This window comes from Centroberyx gerrardi, chromosome 20 (genome assembly GCF_048128805.1).
Source record: "Centroberyx gerrardi isolate f3 chromosome 20, fCenGer3.hap1.cur.20231027, whole genome shotgun sequence".
In the NCBI taxonomy this organism is placed as follows: domain Eukaryota; kingdom Metazoa; phylum Chordata; class Actinopteri; order Beryciformes; family Berycidae; genus Centroberyx; species Centroberyx gerrardi.
The window spans coordinates 10,467,934-10,489,017 of record NC_136016.1 but is presented as its reverse complement, the minus strand read 5'-3'; the positions used below and the strand labels follow the sequence as shown (position 1 = coordinate 10,489,017).

At 45.0% G+C, this 21,084-nt stretch overlaps 1 protein-coding gene across 1 annotated transcript; it reads right to left on the bottom strand.

Annotated features, from left to right (window-relative positions):
- Nucleotides 1-3,187: 3,187 nt before the first annotated feature.
- On the bottom strand, nt 3,188-19,809 carry cdc42ep4b (CDC42 effector protein (Rho GTPase binding) 4b). The gene is made up of 2 exons (XM_078290745.1): nt 19,795-19,809; nt 3,188-4,627 (listed from the first exon to the last, which is right to left on the bottom strand). The coding sequence occupies exon 2, from the start codon at nt 4,413-4,415 to the stop codon at nt 3,417-3,419; it is 999 nt and encodes a 332-aa protein (XP_078146871.1). The 5' UTR covers nt 4,416-4,627; nt 19,795-19,809; the 3' UTR covers nt 3,188-3,416.
- Between the last annotated feature and the right edge of the window lie 1,275 nt (nt 19,810-21,084).

The window sequence follows — 21,084 nt, the reverse complement described above, 5'->3', positions numbered from 1 at the left end:
TAAATAAAAACACAGCGCAGCCACAATTAAAGATTACCAGCTTTCTCTTTTATTGAAAAATATAGCTGTTATTTCAAAGAAAGGAAAGTGAGGGAGGTAAATATATATTAATATACAGTAAAACCAGAGAAATAAAAGAAAGAAAAGAAAATAGCACATACTTGGCATAACACTATAGCCACCGAATAGGGAAAAAAAAAACACATTCTACGGCTGAACTTTGAGCCAGTTGTTTTTCCCAAGCCTTATCTTTTTTTACCACTCACCCAGCCACAGGCGTCAGGGCACTGAAAACTTTTTAGCAGACCTGGGGCAAATAGTACTTGCAAATTCCTTTAAATGGTTTATTTTGGCCTACTTAGGGTGGAGTTTCCCACACAGCAACACAATAAGCGCCAGAAACTTTAGACAAACACAAGAAAGTATTTCAAAGTCTATTTAGTATACTTTTCTATGACTGCCAACTTTCCTGACTATGTAAATTGTCCGGATGCCATAAACTCCACCCACCTGGCGACCCATGAGGATGAAAACAAATGCTCAGAATTACTTTCAAATACAATTTGACCAAAGTGTGCTACTTAGTGTTAAAGCCGCTGACCTTCTTGTGGTTCTTACATTAGCTCCACTAAGCCATAATGCTGATAACAAAGATTGTTCACTGTATTCATGGATGGCACAAATTATATTTACATTACTTAATTAAAACAACGGCAGATAGGAGTGTTCTTGTTCTTTTTAAGTGTCCATTTCTTGGTTATGAACATGAGGGACTGAGGGATTGCAGCTGCCCAAACAATCCACAATCCACTAACATGTTTTACAATGGAGCTAAAGAGTAGACATACAGATCAAATTTGGCCCATTTACATCAAAAATGTGAAAGAGGTCCGAGGCATGAAATCATACTGCAGCCCATACAAAAGTCAAAAATAAACAAAAATCCAATATCCTGCTAATGTTACCCAATAATATGGTTGTAACATACTTGGCAATTTCCACCAGACCCTTTTAGATTTCTGAACCGATCTTTCTTGCAACCTGTTCATGTAGACATGGTTCTAAAACACTGCATTAACACAAGGCTGAATGACATCACACCCTAGTGCAATGCCTCACCACACTGAGCCATGTGCCCTCCCCCTGCATCAGTGCTAAAAACAGCAAACTAATTCAACGCTCCCGTGTGTCACATATATGGCAAATATCATTTTCGCACACTAAAGAAAAAGGCCATACATTAATCAAGGATCCAGAAAGGAGTGTGAAAGTCTTTCTGGCTAAATATAACTGATAGCAGTCTGGAGGAGCCTAGTAAATGAGTCAGTGGGAGCTCTCTGCATTGTAAAACCAACTGAACACAAAACAGCCACAGAGAAACAGCCCACCTGCCTGTTCCCGCTCCTAACCCCGCCGCTCATGGAATAGTTCCAGCTGGTTAGAGGCCAGTCAGCCAGTACATGTAATGAATAAGAAGACTGGGAAAGGCCAGATGATTGGTTGGTTCAATAATGAGTTCTTACAGGGTGATTCGGGTTACGAAGAGGAGGTGCACATTATCACTCATGGGGCCTGTTCAAGAAACATCTTCTACTCTCATAGCCCCGGGACATCTTTGAAGTCCATATAAAAGAGGCATATGGGTGTACGCTAATCCCACCTACTCCAGGTTTTTACATTCTGGCCCATTCCTTTAAGACAAGCGTGCACAGGCGTCTAGAGAGAAGAGATGTTTTCGGATAGAGCCATATAACTACCGTTTTCCCTGTACCCACCGACCTTTCAGACATTTCTTCTGTCTCTCTGCTGACCTGCTGATCCTACCAACTTCAGTAATGATGTGGAATGAGATGTGACAACACAGAAATACACATCAGTTGCACAGTCATGTTCAGCCACAATCACAAACTCTGTCCTAGTCAGTTTTAAAACATTAGTTTAAAAAAGGTATAGGACATGGAACACATACAAAAGGCCTCTTTTTTCCAATAATTCACATTTTTGTACACAAGTACATTAAAAAGCATTGACTAACAGTGAGTGATTTTGTAAGAGAGACAGTAATTTGGAGTCGTTGTCAACTAATACAGCCACACCATAACAGTGCTAGCAGGAGTGACGCGACTTAAGAAGCATTGTGTCTATTTGAGTCCATTAATCAAGTGCCATGTCGCCAATTCAAGGTACCTAAGCAAAAAAGCTGGCTCACTGAGTAGTACCATAACTAATTATCATAATAACCATATCAAAAAATCCTCCAATCGAAAACTGTGCAGACATAACAGTGCGCATACATTAAGTATGATCTGTCCCTTATGAAAACTAACAAATAAAAGTCATAGGTTTATGAGCTATCTGTGAATGTAAAGAATGAACGAGTGACCCTGCCAGAGATAGAAAGTGGCAAAATTATAAACTACCCAATTCAAATATAATGGGCCACTGTACACCAACTCCCCAATAATGTATGTACACAAATTAAAGTAAAAATAGGAGAAATTACCCCATAAAAGCAGAAATGGACAAACTTAATACCTATCTTATCTATTTAGTGTCTATGCCAAAACCTTGCCATTGGCAAATGAAGCTCCATGGTCACTAGTACTCCCATGCACTGGGATTCAATTCTAACTCAGTTTCACTTCTTTTCCTTTCCCTCTTCCTTCCTCAGAATCTGTAGTAAACATCCAGTTTAGTGTGTGACCTCACATGTCCTCCTCCTCCTCACCTCACGCATCACACTCTCCGAGTGATCTCCATGTGATTGACAGTAGTGGTACAGTTCTCTAACCCCATGATCACCTCTTGCTTCTATTTTTAAAGAATGTGACGCTCATAGCCATTGGCTTGGTGGTTTTCCCTCCTCCTTAATGCACCGTTCAGAAGGCCAGGATTTGAACATGGGGGCGAGTAAGTGAGTTTGATATTCCAAAAAACTAAAAATACAAAATGCAGCAAAACCAAGACTTTTAGGAGTGTCAATTTGTTGCTGTGTGCAAAAAAAAAATGTGAATGAGCCAGTAATTCAATTCTACGGTCCGTCTCTCAGCTTCTCTCAGTGGTCAACACTGGAATTCTGTTATGTGCTAGAATAAATGGACTCGTGGGACTCACATCTTTATATCCATTCAATCTGGAACTCTAGCACACACACACAGCTCACAACTCCTGGCCACGGTAGGGTGAATAAGGCTTAATTGCAGGATTTTATTTATGATGCAGTAGGTATAGTTGAACAAAGTGCGAAGAGATTGAGATAGATCCATAAGTAGTGTAATGGGGGATGTGGCCCTCCTGTTTCACCCTGCCTCCAAATCCCTTCCCTCCCCTTCCCAGCTTGTGATAGCTTTCCAACTCATAGACAATATTTGTCTCCCTCGGTGTCCTCCAAGACTGTTCATGGTAGCGATACCAGGTTACACTCGAATCTCATCATCATCCTCATCCATGAAGGAGAAATCTCTGTCGTCCTCCCCTCGTGGCGAGCTGTACTTTGCACTGTCCGTGTCCCCGTCATGCAGATGGTTGTGAGGTTTCTCCTCCAGGGTGGCAGAGCCGGAGCTGGACACAGAGCAGCTGTCCAGGTGGTGGTGGCTGTTCCTGGTGCGCAGCTCTGGGGTGTAGGGATCAACCATGGCCTTCTGCTGGTACATGCTGCGAGGGGGCCTCACCGGGGCCTGCTCCTCATCCTCCATGGGGGGACTGAGGGAGGGCGACCCGCGGCCCTCGCTGCCCTTGCCTTCCTCATAGCCTAGGTCATCCTCCTCCCAGCCTTTCTTTTCCATCACACTCAGGATATCCCCCAGCATGGAGGGCCCCAAGTCAATGTGGAAGGACATGATCGACTCTGCGTGCTTCATGCCGCTTCCCTTGGGCATCGATGGAGGCAAATCTGTCAGCTCGCCAAAATTATGCTCCTCAAACTCCACATCCAGAGTTGCCATAGCTGCTGCTCCATTTACCGGCTTGCTGTCAATCTCTGACAGCTTCTTCATGGGGCTGGAGGAGACACTCTTCGGTAGCTGGTTGCCCCTGTTACCGTCGTCATCGTTTAGGTATGGGAGGGATATGGCGTTTTTCACATAGTTGGATGAGCCACCAGAGGGCCCCATCATATTGGTGTCATACTTGTCCCCCCGGTTGACTGACTGGGAGCGTTTGCTGCTTCTGAAGGTGCGGGACAGCAGCCCTGGTTTGGGTCCCGGGGAGCTCTCCTTGGTTTCTGGCTCCCTGGGAGGTTCTCCTGACCGGGTGCTGAGAAAAGAAGTGTCCCCAAAGGCGTCTCCTCCCCGGCCCACGTGCATGGTGTGGCGGAAGTCCCCCAACGGAGCGCTGATCATCTCTGCAGTCAGGTCGGCCCGAGACCGCCGCTTAGACTGGTTAGAGTTGGACACCAGCTGCTTCAGGATAGGCATGATGGCAGTCTCTTACTTATAATCCACAGACAGAAATGAAACTGGTTCACAAGTTGATGCAGTGAGAGTTCAGTTGAGTTCCTTCCAGAGTTCAATGGAAACTGTGTGGGATGTTGTCAAAGCAAGTATAATTCCAGGTGTTTGATGTGTGCAGCCATTATGGTCCTCCAGAACAGCATCAGGCTCAGGTTCCAGCTTACTCTTGGATCAGCCTGTGGAGAAGAAGAATTGAGAGAATTTATGCCACATCATTATGTAAACCAAGCCCAACACTGAAACTTGGCAGGCAATGTGGAAACTAACAACTAATAACATCAGACAGGATATCTGATGTGCTAAATTATTCCGCAGGAGTTGTAACACCACTTTAACTGCTTCTCCAGTGAGCTACAGCTATTCACTTTTCATCCCTTTCTCTCCTGTCCTGATCTGCATCAACTATGGAAACTTTTGTTGCCAGGGCTTTGAAACGAAGCCTCACTTGAGCGGTTCCAAACTCTAGCAATAGCTTTTTATATTCTGAGGTCTGTAAGGGTGTTATGTAATGGTGTTGAAAAGCTTTCTGGGATAAAGTTGACAGCACTTTCACTTTACTTCAACTCACTAATAATAACCCCAGTGAAATTTGTCACTGCAATACATCATACCATTCAAATGTTTTGGTCCAATAGCACTTCTGATACATTTTTGAACTCTTTCTAAAACTGCTGATAGGCTGTTACTGTGCTGCTCCGATTTTGGAGGGGCTGCAGTGTCTGCTGTCACTGCTGTGCTTTAGTTCCCATTTGGGCCCCTGGCTGTTATATAACCAGCAAGACACAGGATACTGTGAGCCCAAGCAGTTCAAGCTGCGAGGAATGAAAGAATAAAGAAAAAAGAATGGAAAGTGGAACAGCATTTCTTCAGCTTGGATCAACTTACAGCACAGCTCAGAAGTCCAGAGCTGCTGCATTCTGCACTAAACCTTCTATCATCAAGAGATCAAATGTCTCTACAGCTAGCTCTTCCTATTTTTCTCTCCATTTATGCCTTCATCTCTTAAGCCTTGAAGGCGATGTTTAAAGGCATCCAAGAGAATATCTTGTTCTATCTATTACAGCCTCATTATATCTCTTTTCTATTGAACACACATCCATGGGTAACTCCCGATACAGTTGTACCTCAGCTCTAGTGATAGCACAGTGACAGATTACTGTGTGAGGCTGCTTTAATGTGAGGAAACCAGTGATAACGCTACACTAGGTGTGCATGATTTACTGCGCGACTGATCTTGATTTCACCCAAGTCACTTTGATCTTCAACCTGTCGCAATGATCTATGACTCAGTAAGCTGATGATATGGGTCAGTTCAGCTGGGGCCAAACTGTCCTCAAGCCACCACTGACCCCGGCCTTGAAACATGATCTAAACACAGAGTGGCGTGGAGAAGCAGTTTAAACGCCCATGAGTAGGCCAGCCACAATCCACTAGGTGCATGTGTAAATGACATCAACAAGGGTTTCAATTGTTGCAGCCAGACAGCTATCCCATCATTGTCAGTGTTTTCAAACCGGAGCTGAAGCCCACGCACTAGGCCTGTATGCATGCCCCCTGAATGAATGAGGCTTCAGGCAAGAATATTCCAAAGAAACGTCACCCGTGAAAACATTTGCATCGCTGACAAGAGCCCATTCAATTGGAGAGGCAACTGTAGCACCAGAGAGAACAGAGGGGGTTTTGATAGATGATAAGCTAAAGCTGTTTTTTTTTTTTTTTACTCTTCTTTCAAAAGACGGATCATCCCTGTAGAGAACTGAACTCTTTCCATTGCCAAGGTTTTATCTTGTTTGTTCAGCAATTTCATACAAGCTTTCTTCAGTGTTTCTGCCTGTCCTAATGGGGGAGATGCGTTGCCCCCTCAACAAAAAAGACTATTTACACAAAAGAAGACCTAACATAGAGTAAATGCATTAACAATAGTACTTTAACAGGAGCTATTAAGGGTTCAAGTTGACACCCAGGGCCACAATAACTGGAAAGGGCTATCCATTACCAAAGCACTTAATAGAAGCAACTGAATGCCAGCGAATTATGTCATTATAGCTCAGAGCAAACACTTATCAAGGAGGTCCCCCTAAGTAGACAGTGTTCAGATTAATGCAGGGTGATTTTTCATTAGCTAATATTAGCCAAACCCATAATTACATAACTTCCTTTGCTTGGCATTACAATCAGTAAAATGCTGGCACCTTCAATACGTGCTAGCTTAGTGTAGAATACAATGTGTCACCAGTTTTCACACACAGAACTCAACGGCCAAACCCGCCTTTTTCTGCAATCTGTATTGTATCAACATCATCCTTTTCAATCAGATTCAATATGTTAAGCGATATATGGGCAGTAATGCAATTAGCCCAATTCAAATAAATATGCCATTTGTAGTACCTGGCCACAAGGAGTCATGGCATGTGGGGTAGATTTGTCAGCCTTTTGTCTAAATAAGGCTGTGACTGACCAGTCAAGACTACTCGTATGTTCCTCGTCGCTTCTAGCTCTCCATTTCTCTATGGCAACACACCACTGGCTACCCAGCGAGCTTCCTGTCTCTAAGCCAGAGAGAAAGAGCGTCCTTTATCCCCTACAGGGTGAGATCACCTCATTCAGATGGATTAACCCTTCCTCCTGGCCACATGGAGGGCGATAAGACAATCACCACAATGCCATGGTAGCAGGGGAATGCTTTTGATGTGCTTTGTCATTAGAAAACATTCAACTTCAGCATAAAAGATGCCAGTGGGTGCTCAAATATCAAAAGGTGCAAACCTCACACCTTGGGTCATTCTAGGAAATGGCCCATTTCATTTCTTATGGGGCCCCTTGGTGTTTGATGAGGAATGGTTTCAAACCCCCCAGGATCATCAAGACCCCATTATTGTGTGCATTACAAAAGAAGAAGAATAGCCCGCAGGCAGTGCTGTCATATTCAGTTCCAACCTTTCAGTCCTTTTTTAAAACACAAATCATGAAGAATGGCAGTGTCAAGTACATTCTACAGTTTCAAAACAACATTCCAGAGACCAGTGGTTTAAAGAGTCAGTTTGACTCTTGAGCCAAGGCACATAAAAATGCAGTTGTGTTCAGCGCTGTTTCACTTCAGCGTCTAGACAGCTACAAAAACACAAAATCAAAGCTCTGCCATTTGCCTTTACTTAGACATCGTGCCTAAGTCAAAGTGGTCACCAGGGATTCCAGTCCCGCCTGTATGGCCCATAACGGGCTCTCAGTACAGAGCTCACGAGCTCACAGAGCTGGACAGGCAGGCAGGCCATACTATCCACAGCTATCAAAATCCAGACAAAAACACACACATAGTAAAGTTGAGACATGTTGGTGTTACAGCTAGAATTATACACAGGGAGAAGTAATGAGCACTATATCACATGTTTGTAGTTGGGAATAGTGACTTTTTGCTTCAGCCAACGTGCCAGCCAGTGACGATGGCTTTATGTAACCGAGCACTGGAAGCGCCACATGACACCAGCTCAAACTGAGACAAGTGGCGACAGGGCCATGAATGATTAAGAGCATCTTATGTCGCCCGCAGTCTCCGACTCAGAATGACATCACAACAACGCTAGCTCTCACTCTTGTAATCCCATGGGTCGCATCATGCAATATCCCACGCTACTTTCTCTCTCTCCTTCCAGCAGATGCACAGGCATACGGGGCGTGGGGGATGTCGTCCAGACTGCTGAGGCTATCCACTCTCAGCTAGACAACACACATACACTGACTGCATGCATTTGCTGGTTTTATTTTAGATGCCATTTTCTCTGTCTTTCTGTTGAAAAATTAAAGAGTGTATCATTTATTCAAAAGGTGGATGCCACCATGCAAGTATAATATGAAGCCAGTTACACAACAGTTGAAAAAACATAGCAATTGTCTGGTGGGTTGTATTGCTGCCTATTAGAACCTAGTTTGAATTGAATTTGTAAGAAAAATATGCTTCCTCATTTACTATTAATAGGCTTTGAACTTAAGTTAGAGCTCATTGTAGCTCCTTGTAAGCTTTTCTATGTTATTCTTTTATCATCAGAACAACCCTAACTGCACTAGGTTCCTTAATACTTAAATCTCCACTGGGTAACTTTGCACATTGGTGATTCCAACAAGAATTCAATACCTAGAAATAATGTAATGTGAAGTCAGTAAACCGCACACAGCATGCTCATGTTTACCAACCCGGCCGGTCTGTGATCGCTTTAAACCAAAGGATACCAAAGAGATGTGAGAGGATGATGTACAAAGGATGTAATGTTGGTGAGCTCAGCTTTCTCTCGACAGAGCGCTGGCTTGCTGCTGTTTGTTTGTATTTCACTCTTAAGTTATGATTTGTCATTTTCTGTGGGCAGAGAAGTTTCCATACCCAACACCAGAATTTAATTTGGGCAACTAGGGCGCATCTAGGGGGGCCCAATTAGGGGGGATGGGATGCTCTTCTCTATTGCAGCAACACTTAGTGATTTTTAGGTTGATAGGATGGTTGTATTTTTACATAAAAATCTTGCCTAGTGCAGCTTTAAGTCCTCAGTTGTCCATTTTATCCAAAGATATCATGTGCAACACACAGGCTCCTCTGTCTGAGCAATAAGAAAACCTCTGTTTTGTTTAACCTTGAACTAGCTACAATCCCCTCCATTGTTCACACCATTAACAATAGGACTGGGCTGTTCTATTGTTGGCAACATTGAGGTGCAAATGAAATTAGGAGTTACGGCATCAATACGATTTCTAATCAATTAATCAATGGAGCTGCATAAGAATGGAAAGTTCTCAACTCTGACAAAGGAACTCGGCAAACTTCATTTGCCACCACTTTGGGAGGCCCATGACCCTGAGCCCAAAAACCTGGTTCCCACGGGGTGAGAGGCACAAGAGCATTGAAATAACAATGTAGAAGGCCCAATATGTCCCTCAGTAGTATCATGAAGAAAAACACAATTAAATAACAAAATGCATTTATAGTGTTTATGTCTCCGCAAGTTATGCATGATTCATTGCTTAGGATGTATCATTATGAAATTAGTTGTGGAGGCAAAAAAGTGACTGTCACAGTGGCTCAAAGCAGTGAGCTGCTTCATGCTTTCTTCTGGCCCAGTCTCAGAGTGCTCAGGGTCGATTCCCCATGAAATCCCTTACACAGTGCATCAAAGCAGCAGGGACGGAAAACAGAAAATGGCTTACAGTGGCAATAGAGCATGGCGTCGATGGCCATTATCACAATTAATTTTCTATATTTAGAGAAAGTTCTGCAAGGCTTGTCATATTCACATTTGCAACAGGCTATAATTGTGAAGAATAAGGAAACCCAGAGGCCTCATCAACCATGTGTGAAACTGAGGCGGTCTACCATCCTGTAGCTGTCGCCTTGGTGTGAGCTTATTAGCAAAGCTCCCATCTCACCTCACTGTATGGTGCCAACTTATTTACCCATGCTCCTCAAAGTGCCTAGCAGTACAACATTCACTCATTTTCTTCAATTCACGTCTTAGCCTACAGCTAAAGAAATATCCAGTTTACGAGGAGTGCAAGCTCATCCACATGCGTTGTCTACCATGTAACATCTGAAACAGTGAATCTGAGGGATGTCAGTCGAAGATGTAAAGCAAGACAAGTGGCAATTTGTAGCAGGTAGGACAATGAAAGTAATATGACACTCTGGAATTGTGCACCAACCTGTCATTGTCAAATTTCTAAGTAATACAGTGCATTAAACTGCCCATTGTTCTCTGTTATTTACTACCTGCTACAGAAATAACCAGTTTTTCCTGTTTAACTTCATATCCGCTTGACTAGCCCTTGTATGACAAATGTCAGAAATATCTTGAACATCAGACAAAAGAAAGTGAAATATAAAGAAGGAGATGGCGCATGGCCTCGTCACCCGCGTGTCCGGGAACACACCCGTTGGGACACAGGGGGGGGGTATAGTCACTTACGCAACACTGTCACAGCGTGTATTTTCTGAGAGAAATTAACAAGATTAGCAACGATTGGACTATGGACTATAGCACTTCCTATACTGACTTGATGTGGCTGACCAAAGACAAACAGCTTAGATTATATGAAACTTTAATGGTTTGAGATAAGAATGAGACAGAGAGTGTGCTGAAGGCAATAATTACAACTGAACATGTTCAGAATAACACTACATATGAATTAACTAGAGGCACTGGAGCTGCCTAATGTCCCGCCATAAGAGACTTTAAAAGATTTACAGGTTTACAGTAAATGTGCGAGTGTGCATTGCTAACTATTCACATTATCATGTGTACAGATAGAAGAACACACATACGGAAATGTCTCCAGATGTGCAAATATGCATGAGATTTACAGATGGCGGTAACAGCATGAAGTAACCTGACACATGCAACGTGGTGGGCGTGAACAGAGGTCAGGAGTGAGGTGCTATCATTACTCTGGTCTGTGTAGTGAGTGCTTTATCCTCAGAAGAGGTTGACAACATGGTGAACACTCATCATGTTCACGTAAAAAGGCTTTGCCAGACAAGTTCGGACAGCTGAGCTGGGAAAATATACCCACCTCAGCAGGACTGCTGCCGGAGTACTACAGTAGGCCCTCTGTGTGTGTGTGTGTGTGTGGTTGTGTGTGTGTGTGTATTTGTGTGTAAACTAGAGTGAACCGACCTCCAGGGCCCCAATGCCGCACAGGCAGAAACAAAACCACAGGAGGATTAAGGGCAACGTGTTCGACGTGAACAAATAAAGCCAGCATGCCTGAACCGGCCTCCGCACTGTGTGACGGGAGCTCAGGACCGCAAACACCACCCCTCCCCCGTCCCAAAAAACACAAACAAACCCTAACCCCCACCACCCATCCATCCCTCCTCTGTCATGGTCCAAATCCATCTTATATTCCACTGGTGTGTTGCACAAGCCCCTGTTAGCTGGGCGCGGCTTTGCCACTGCTGACCCCGTAACACCTATGTACCACACTCACCACGTGATCATGTGGATTGATGTTTTTTAATCTTTACAAATCCTAACGTCTCTCAGCAGCGGAGAGGCTTCCAAGTGATTTTTTTTCCTCTGTTTCCAGCCTGTCGTCATGCTGGCCCTTTATAAAGCTGTTACTCCTGCATGGTTGGACAAAGCGTGTGGTCAGATACCGGGTGGGCTGCCATGCTGCGCTTCAGCCCGAGAGGGAGGAGAGGAATCCTGGCTAAGAACCAATTAGACGGATGATGAACATGTTTCTTACTTGTTGAATCTGCCTTCGTACATGACAAGTCTCTCGAGGGCTTGCCTTGGGAAAAAAAAAAAAAGGTTCCCCTCCACTAGATCTATGAATAATATCCTGTGTGAAAATGTTGCGGCCTCTCCTTCCTCTTAAAGGGCCGATAGAGAGGAACCTGGAGCCTCGCCAGGGAGGGAGGGGCACAACCTTTTCGCTTGTGGAGCAACATTACCACAGGGACTTTTGAAAAGGAAAAGCACAGACGGGGGTACTGAAGAGAAACACGCCCTCAGAGGAGTGGTGGAGGGTGGCACCGCTTTGGATTCACTCCCTGCTTATTCATGCCAACACGGTGACAGAAGTTCTTTCACAGAGTCCTGCTGCATGAAATGTACCCAAAGTCTCATTAGGCCTACAGAGTAAGGACAGAGGGGGAACTGTACTGTGATGTCTGTGTGTGTGTGTGCGCGTGCATTCGAGTGCATGTCCAATTAATCACTAAAGCCCTCTCTCCATCAGCCTCTGACGAACAGACAGCACTCTCGCCTGGTATCAAAGAGCAGAATCTGAGCCAAGAAGTTGAATCAACACTCCAACAGCTGCTGGACAGTAGAGCAAAGCAGAGTTTCTATTGAGGATTGCATTAAATAAGAGAGTCAGTACAAAACACTCTATTGGATAAGAGATGCCCGCACAGCCAATATCACACTTGGTTTGCATTCTAGTTAATAAGTGCAACAGCATGATGACAGTGTACAAAATTTGCCCGATCCCAGGAGTTCATTTACCATAATGGCTGTTGGTTTTCCCCCCAAAAGAGGGAGTGAGAGGCGGGCCCATGGGGAACGCTCACAAGTGGCTCAGAATGAGGCCTTGGGAAAAAAAATGTGCCAAATCACCAGCAAGATAGGCGATATGCAGATAACAGTGTGGCAAACAGGGAAGAGCTAACACAGCAGTTACGGCACACAAACACACATGTGCACACGCAAACACGCAACCTGCAGGCTCCACACGGAGAGGGCGCTCACTGACACACACACACATGCTGCGGTGAAATCAGTTGGAGGCTTTTCACTGCGACTGGAAGATAAGTGTCTGTGTGGACCGTTTCTGCAATGTGTCAACTTCTCAACAGCTCCTGCCCTTTTATCAGTAGTTCCACCGAAGCCCAACACACTGGCTAGAGAGCGGCTATAAAGGCCCGGGGCACTGAGCCCTTACTGACAAGATGAGATAATAAACCCCATGGTGCTAACTTTAACGACACCAAAGGCAGTCAACAAAACACTCACAGACAAAAGCTCTACCGTCTAACAAAGAGCACACAGCCCAACAAACATGACCACTTCAACCCTATAATACCAACTCACACCAGTTGACGAGCTGAAAAAGCTGAGAAAACAGGGCGGCGATAAAAGCTGACACGCGTACACAGCTCCTGTCCCCGTAACACGCATTGTTTACATAATTGCATCCTCGCTAAATGTACCCGCATCCACTAGGGGTCTGGTAAGTGCTGGGTGTGAGGACGATACTGTGAGCGGGTGTGTGTGTGTGCATGGCCTCTCCACAGTGACTCTTAGGGAATGTCCAGCTAAGCAGACGAGGATCAGTTACATCTCAGCTCACCTACACACACGGCGGGCTGTCACCTCGCCCAGATAGAGACAGAGTGGGGACGGGACGTTTGGCAGGAGGGGCGCCTGTGTGTAATTGGATATAAGTGGTACCTCAAAATGATTCCCAACATCGTTCCAGCCAAGTCAATCAGTATACGTGCTATAATCTACTGTAGGCTAAACATAAGCATGAGCACAGCTTTATCAGCTCAAAAATAGAAATCTTCAGGGTTGCCTGGTTTGACAGCAGCATGCAAATGAGCTCTAACTGATATTACCAAAAGCATGGAAAGCAGATTACATCTCAGACTCACATCAGACTAAACCAGATATAATACAAAGCTCTTTTAAAAGCTGTGGGTCTGTTGCCCAGATCCAAGCCGATGATAAACACGCCCGATGTTTGAAAGCTTTCGGGAATCAAAGAGCTGCATCACAACCTGATTTAGACAGGAAAGTCCCTCTTAGAAGTCTGTGTCATCTCACCACCATCCAGGCATCGTCCTTTTGGTTTCCTTGAAGTCAGCTTTCTGTTATGGTTTACTATTTGGCATTGAAGTAGCAACTTAGATTCTCAACTTAACTTCTTCTTTCTTATGTTTGCAAAGGGAGCGCATGCAGATGGCCTTCTGTTGTGGCCGTGTTTACATGTATGCAGTGTGTGTGTGTGTGTGTGTGTGTGTGTGTGTGTGTGTATGTGTGCGAGGGGACCAATAAGCTCAAAGTCCAACAGCTCTTCACTCAAGCCGCCTCGCGTTGCCGACAGACGGGCGTGTTTGGGTTCAAGGATCATCGGGGAGATTTGTCCCTGTTCCCCGAGTGTGTGGTTCACAGTCACAATCGGATACATCGGGCTTCTCTCTCACGGCTCAAACACACACACACATACACACACACCCTGTCTGTTCCCAACAGCCAGACAAAAAGTCACCATAACTGAGCAACCTGCATGTCACAATGAGCACAATGAGAAAGAAATAACAACAAACAAAGCAGTGTCTCTGATGTTTAGTAAGATAGGAGCCAAACCCTTCTGGCACACCCAAACCACATGCAAGAATAAATGCAAAGGGACAAGTACACACGCACACGCACATACACACACACACACAACGCGCCTGAGAACTGACCCACATGATATATAAGGACACCCGCTATTCACACTGATTCACAGTCACTTAATACAAAGAGACAAAGGGCTGCGATATTTATCTACCAAAGTATCGTTACCTTTGCCCATATTCCATTCCCAGCACTAGACTGCTGGCCTGGGTCTGTCCTCCAGAGGCTGGAGCAGGATGCTGTAAATCCAGCCTTTATTCATAAAGAAGCCAGTAATTCTCACAGGATTAGAAGAACCGACAAAGAGCCAAGATAGTAAGCAATAGTTTTGTGTTTCTGTTTCCCCATCTCATGAACACCACTAGATTCCCCAGCTTGAATTTGTCCTCTAATGGGCACGGAGGTGACCGAGCCAGCATTCCTCCTTTGTCTTTTCAGCGGCAGTACGCTTGAGAGAGACCACCTGTTTCTGTGTCCATACAGAGCCGCAGAACAATGAGGGCTCGCTGAACTGTGAACGGGCCAAAGCCCCGACCTGAGCGGCCAGCTGCACTCCGCCAGTCATGTGTGTTTTCAATACATATGACCCAGCCGGTGTCCGGTCCTCACATATTGCACAACCAAGCAAGCGGCAAGGCCCTGCTGTCAAAGCAATAATAGTGTGTCAGTGACTGTGGGCGGAGGGGGAGAGCTTAATGCAATCATACTTAGTTAATGCTTAACCAGGTTTTCCACAGCCGCCTGCGTTAGTGCTGTCACAGATGACAGAGAAGCTATTGAACTTGGATGTTGGATTTCAATAGAAATCTACAACAAAACCTAGCAGGTCCACTGACTCTTATATTATGTTTCACTTACACAGTTAAGGCTACACTATTGAGACAATAAATCTGCCGTAATTATACATCTACTGCTGGGTTATTATCAATTCATTTGAAATGGCGTGAGCACTGCGGTTGCTCTGGTTTAATTACACGGAGAGATGACAATTTATTCTGCTTATAAAAGCAAAAATGTGAGGCTTTCTAAGGGAGCGCTCTTTCTACACAATGTTGTTCGGTTAGTGCCACTTATGTCAGCATACTGCCAAGTCCTCACCGGCATGTTGAAATCACAATGGAGCTAATGACACACGTTTCAAAATATGTTTGTGTGTTCTGGTTAGAAGAAAGGATTCCGGAGGATCTGCAGAGGAGGCGTGTCAGCTGATGGAGGACGAAATGTTGCTCTCCGCCGGTGAATTTCGGTCCAACAGAAACCGCTGATGATGTTTCGGAATGCGAGACCAACCCACGGAGCTGCCTCCCATCCGGCTTCAGCTTCACTGCCGTTGGCTCATCTCCGACATGATAATAAGGCATTATCTCAACCGGTTTCACAGCTTTAAACAATACCCCGCAGCCATAAGCAATGGAGGGTGCTGAGAGAGTGCAAATTACATACTACAAATGTACACTAACTCTTTGATTGTGATTATTTGCTCTGAGCAACGTGTTTTTTAAGGTGAACCATATGTTCTGGAGGCCTGCAGTCAGTCAGATAGCCACTGGTCTCGTCAAGCAGGGGATGAGAAAATTTCAGCGTGGAGCATCGTTACACCACACTGGAACATGAGGCTTCCTGCTGAACCGGTTATTTACCACCACACTGGTCACATTACATTGACAGTAACCAAAACAAGCACGCATCTGAGCAATACAGCGCCAGGTGCGTACAGGTCATCGCTAAAAAAAAGGACGACTAGAGGAAGCGGGCCTTTTCGGGGAAGAGCCATGATATACAGTTGTCAACGGGACAGTTCAGGGCATGAGGGGCCATTGTAGCAGACTCCGCTAAGGTTTCACTTTGGGTAATAGAGTTACAGCCTAGCGACGATTGGACCTGGAATGTCGATGGGTTTGCATTGGGGTTAGCTGCAAAGTCAACTGACAAAGTCTAGACCTCACCCATGCGACATTTGAAGAGTTTCATTCCAAAATGAGATATTCACTATTTGAAAAAACACAACACCTACTCTTACAACATGAATGATATCACAAAATGAATAGGAACAGTAAGGAACTTCATTCCTTGGTTGACTAAATGATAGCACTTTTACAGATTGGATCCTCTACATTTTAGAGATATTCAATGGATAAATAGCATTTTGGACTTGAACTCTTCACTTGTTAAAGTTCACAGTTAATTTTATTCTGTGAAAAGGCTGAAGACAGTGAAGTAATGTGCCTTTTGCTTTCCACGCAAAGAGGGTTCAAAGAATAAAGTCAAACATCCTCAGCATGATTGCTCTTCAGTTCAAAAACCTCTGTGCTTTCTTTTCAGGCGGGGTGGATCCTGTAATTGTCTGAGACAAAACAAGCCTCCGCAGGGAGTTCACCGTGAGCCTCAGTCCTGTCCAACATCAACAGCTGAAAAAGTGAGGCATCCTTCAACCGGTGAAGTGATTAATACTTCACAGAAATCAATTATGCACACAGATATAGCCTTCACTCACTACTTCCACAGAACAGTGTTCAGCTTTTGTCTGTGTCACTCAGTGGACTCTTGTATGTATGACAACCAAAACATGACCCTTGAGCTTTGGGCAATGTCACCCTGTTTGTGTTATTTCTCAAAACAACATAATCCATGTTTCTTCAATTACCAATTATTGTCCACAGCTCAAATTCTTTCTATCTATGTTATGGCTCTGCGCAGGTAAATCTAAACATGTTATCAATAAATGGTGGAAACTGAGTTCTCATGTGCTGTTATTTTTGCTCAATTCTGTGACCTTTTCTGCGGGCCAAGTAATAGTAACAAGGCCCTTCAGAGACCAAATGTCAAGACATTCTCCCATCATTCCATCTCAGTCTCCTATGGAGCCTGGGATAAAGGTGGGTGGACTGCCAAGTCCGCAAACAATTTCCATAGGCATTTCCTGAAGCATGGGAAGCATGGGCAAATAAAACAGGCATAATATAGTCTATCTCATCTGACTCTAGTTAACTAATTCAGTCATTCACTGATGCATACACAAACATAAACTCCATGCTTTCACAGTTATAAAGCGTCTCCACAGAAAAAAAAAATGTTGATTCACTGTTGATTCACCGGGGAGTTAATTGCCATCCACTGAAAACTCACTGCATGCAAAATTGCCTGAAGTCAGCGCTTTTATGAGAAACAGGCTGCAAACGAGTGGGAGGGACCCCCCCACCCCCACCCCCCTCACCCCCCCACCCCACCGCCGCACTCCCCTCTCTCCGATGCAGACTGTGAGGAAATGACCTCAGAGCAGTCAGAGCCGGGCAGGTAGCCAGCGTCTTCACACTGCAGCAGGAGCCTCCAGAGCGAACTGAAATAGCCTCCGCCGTGAGCCCCGAGAAACAGTGTCAGAGATGAGACACGCTCTCCCTCCCCTCCCCGCCTCTGGAGGACACAATGGATCTTGATGGAGAGATAACCGTCTGGCAGCCCTGGGGAGTCCGAGACAATAAACTGAAGGAGCTGAAAGGTCTGGAGCGAGTGTGTGTGCCAACGCAGCGCATCGTCATAGGAAAGACGCAGGAGAGCAGGGGGGGGGAGGCCAGAGAAGTCCAAAGAGAGAGAGAGAGGGTGTATGTGTGTGTGACAATGCACTCCCACTCCATCAGAGCAGCTGTTAGGCATGCTAATGGTCAGGCAGAGTCTGACCTTGGCCTAAATCTCTCCAGTCACTGTGACTGCAATATCACTTTGTTCCCATTGCCTCCTTATCTTATTAGAGCTACCAGTGCCGCATGGGGTAAAATGTTTCGTCTAGCAAAAAGACAAACACTGACCTTGGGGCTTTTCGGGTTTGGTTGTGAGATGGTGTGTGTGTGTGTGTGTGTGTGTGACTCCCCATGGTGTCAGAGGGCAAGAGTCAGACAAAGACAAAGCCAAGCCCATTAGTCAAGATGTCCACACACTTTTGTCCAGAGTAACGGTTTTTACAGGAAGGGAGGGTTGATTACTGCACATAGAGGAGTGTGAGGGATAAAACCGAGCTGCGGACTTTATGGTCAGTGGAGTTAAAGTGAAACGCACACTCCGGCCTTCAATTAGAGCATGATTAATGAAGCCGGGAAGGTATTAGCTAAGATGGTAATGCTACAGTAAATCACCCAGTTCATCAGACATGATGACCGCAAGAGCCAAGTGCCAAGTTTGTAAACACAAACAGGAACAATGACTTAATGAAGCGGAAAAACTGACAATTTGGGGGAGGGGGGAGGGAGAGAGAGAGAGAGAGAGAGAGAGAGAGAGAGAGAGAGAGGAGTGGAGGTAGCAGTAGTTTGTTAAGCTTTTGGTAAATGTCCAAACACATTAAAAAAATACCATGTGTGCTTTTGTTTCCCCATTGCAGAGTATTGTTACGTAACTCTCATTGAGGAGCACTGATGCTTCTAAGTCCCATCTGGCCCACTCTGATTAAAGCGTACACATCAGGCTGTCCCATAGCTGGAGACAGTTATTCAGGACACCTATTTTGGACTCTGCAACCTGGAACCCCATTCTGGTGATCTAAAAGCTATATTAACTGCTCCAGAGGTCTGGGAACCCCCGGGGGCCCTTAATGAGGGTTCCAGGGCGTCCCAGTAAAATGAGGAACAGTTTAATTTCACTGTTTCACTCCCAAATCATACCTAACAGGATAAACTCTCCTCAGATGCGGATTCTCTTGAGACAAAATCAAATCAAATGCAGTCTGTGGTCTAATATTTGGAGGTCCTTGGCATGAAAAAGTTTGGGAGCCCTGCTCTATTTCATGGCCCAAATAAAACAGATTGGATGCCTGCTTCAAAACTGGCGATTCTTTCTCATAGCAGGCCAAATAGTAAAGTTCCCCCAGTGGCCCAGCGTTTAAAAGATGAGGAATCAGCGTGAGGAAAATTTCCACATAACTCTCTATCTCCCAGATCTGGCAATCCAGGGATTTCCAAACTAGTTTGTAACAAAGAATCGCGCGCGTCGGTGAATATTTTAACGTTATGGTTCACTTTCAGTTCACCCAAGTCGAAGTTCAGTTGATACTGATGTGGTGACAAAGCAACTTCGATGACGAGAGGGTCTTTTTCGTTCTTTATTCTAGAACCGGGTGATGGGGGGGGGGGGGGGGGGGGGGGGGGGTCGTTGTTGTGCGGGCTGTTCTCGCTCCATATGGGACAGCCGACTGTGAGACTGCCAGGCGCTGATTGTCCACAAGCAGATTTGACATTCAAATGAGATGCAGATTTTACTTAATATACTATACTTCACCCTGGCTCTGTTTCCTGACTTCACACAGTAGGCTTTTACAAAATTGCACAATGACACCTGAAAGTTGCCTACAGCGAAAGATTATCAAAACTCGTCATATAGCCTAATTAAATAAGTCTAAAGCAAATAGGACAATACAATATCACATTTCATTTTCAGACTAAAAACAATGATCATTCATGGAGAAATGTTACCTTGCTTTGCTATAGTCCTTGCGATGGGGGAAGTTTCAGGATATATTATTCCAGTCGAGTTTCCCGGAGGCGCAGAATAGAAGGGAAAGCCGCTGAAGTGAAGCCCGTCCGCTGAGACACTACGAGTTCATTTGGGTTAAAACTTCACTCCGGGGCAGAAGAATCGCTGCCGGACGGTCCCGTGTTGGTGCGCAGTCCTCCTGCGTCCGTCCAGTTTGCAGCGCGGCGGCGCACAAAGCGGCCCTCCCCCCTCCCCTTTTCCCCCTCCCCTCTCCCCCCTCCCCTCCTCTGCCTGAGATCACCACCTCCTGCCGCGGCTTAAAGGGCCAGAGCAGTATTTACCGCCGATAGTGACTCTTCACACAATAGGCAGCACTTCAGCTTGGGGCAGTGATAGCCTAGACTAGAGGTTAGACCGGATTTGAATGTAAAACACCCTCCTCCTCCCTCATCAGCTACCGCCGAGGTGCCCTTGAGCACCCAACTGCTGCAGTGGAGCTGCTTAGAGGCCACTAGTAGAAGACTGTGGTTGTATTGGGCAGCTGTATGTGAATGTGTGTGTGTGTGTGTGTGTGTGTGTGTGTGTGTGTGTGTGTGTGTGTGTGTGTGAAGCAAGGTGGTGCTGGAAAAAAAACAAAAACATGCATGTTCCTCTGGATAAATAAATGTTACAAAAAAATGTTACAAAAAGGAAATTAGTCTTTTCATATACTCCTCATTTCCCTCCTATTCCTCTTCATCTTCCTCCTCCTCCTCCTCATCATCAACTACTCCTCCGACCATAAAGTACAAGTGCTTGATGCAGGATGTGTGTCTGTGCATGTCATCCTTTGTCCATTCCACAGTGTATGAATTGAGTTCAGATGGTTTATGTTAAGGCACAAGAACAGAAAAGACAGAAAATATTTCCATTTATTTTCATTTTTATTTTTGAAAATAGCGTCTTTGTCATCATCAGATTGCCTCAATGCCATGTCCAGAACCACGAAAGCACTATAGAGCAGCTTCAAGTGTTTTTTGTTTTTTTTCCTCCAAATATGGTGAATAATATAGGCCTATTTGATCACACAGAATACATCCATATGGCACTAAAACACTCAATATATTACAATATGCCCTATAGCAGAAAAGTCACACACTGTCACTTTGTAGGTCCATCATCGTCCAGCACTGGTGGCAGTGGGATAAGATGAATGTTCAAATGAATCAGTGCAAAAACATACAGCAGTATTTAGAAGGAATTGATTAATTTAGAATTTCACCTCTGTGGAGTTTGCTGGACTTTGACTG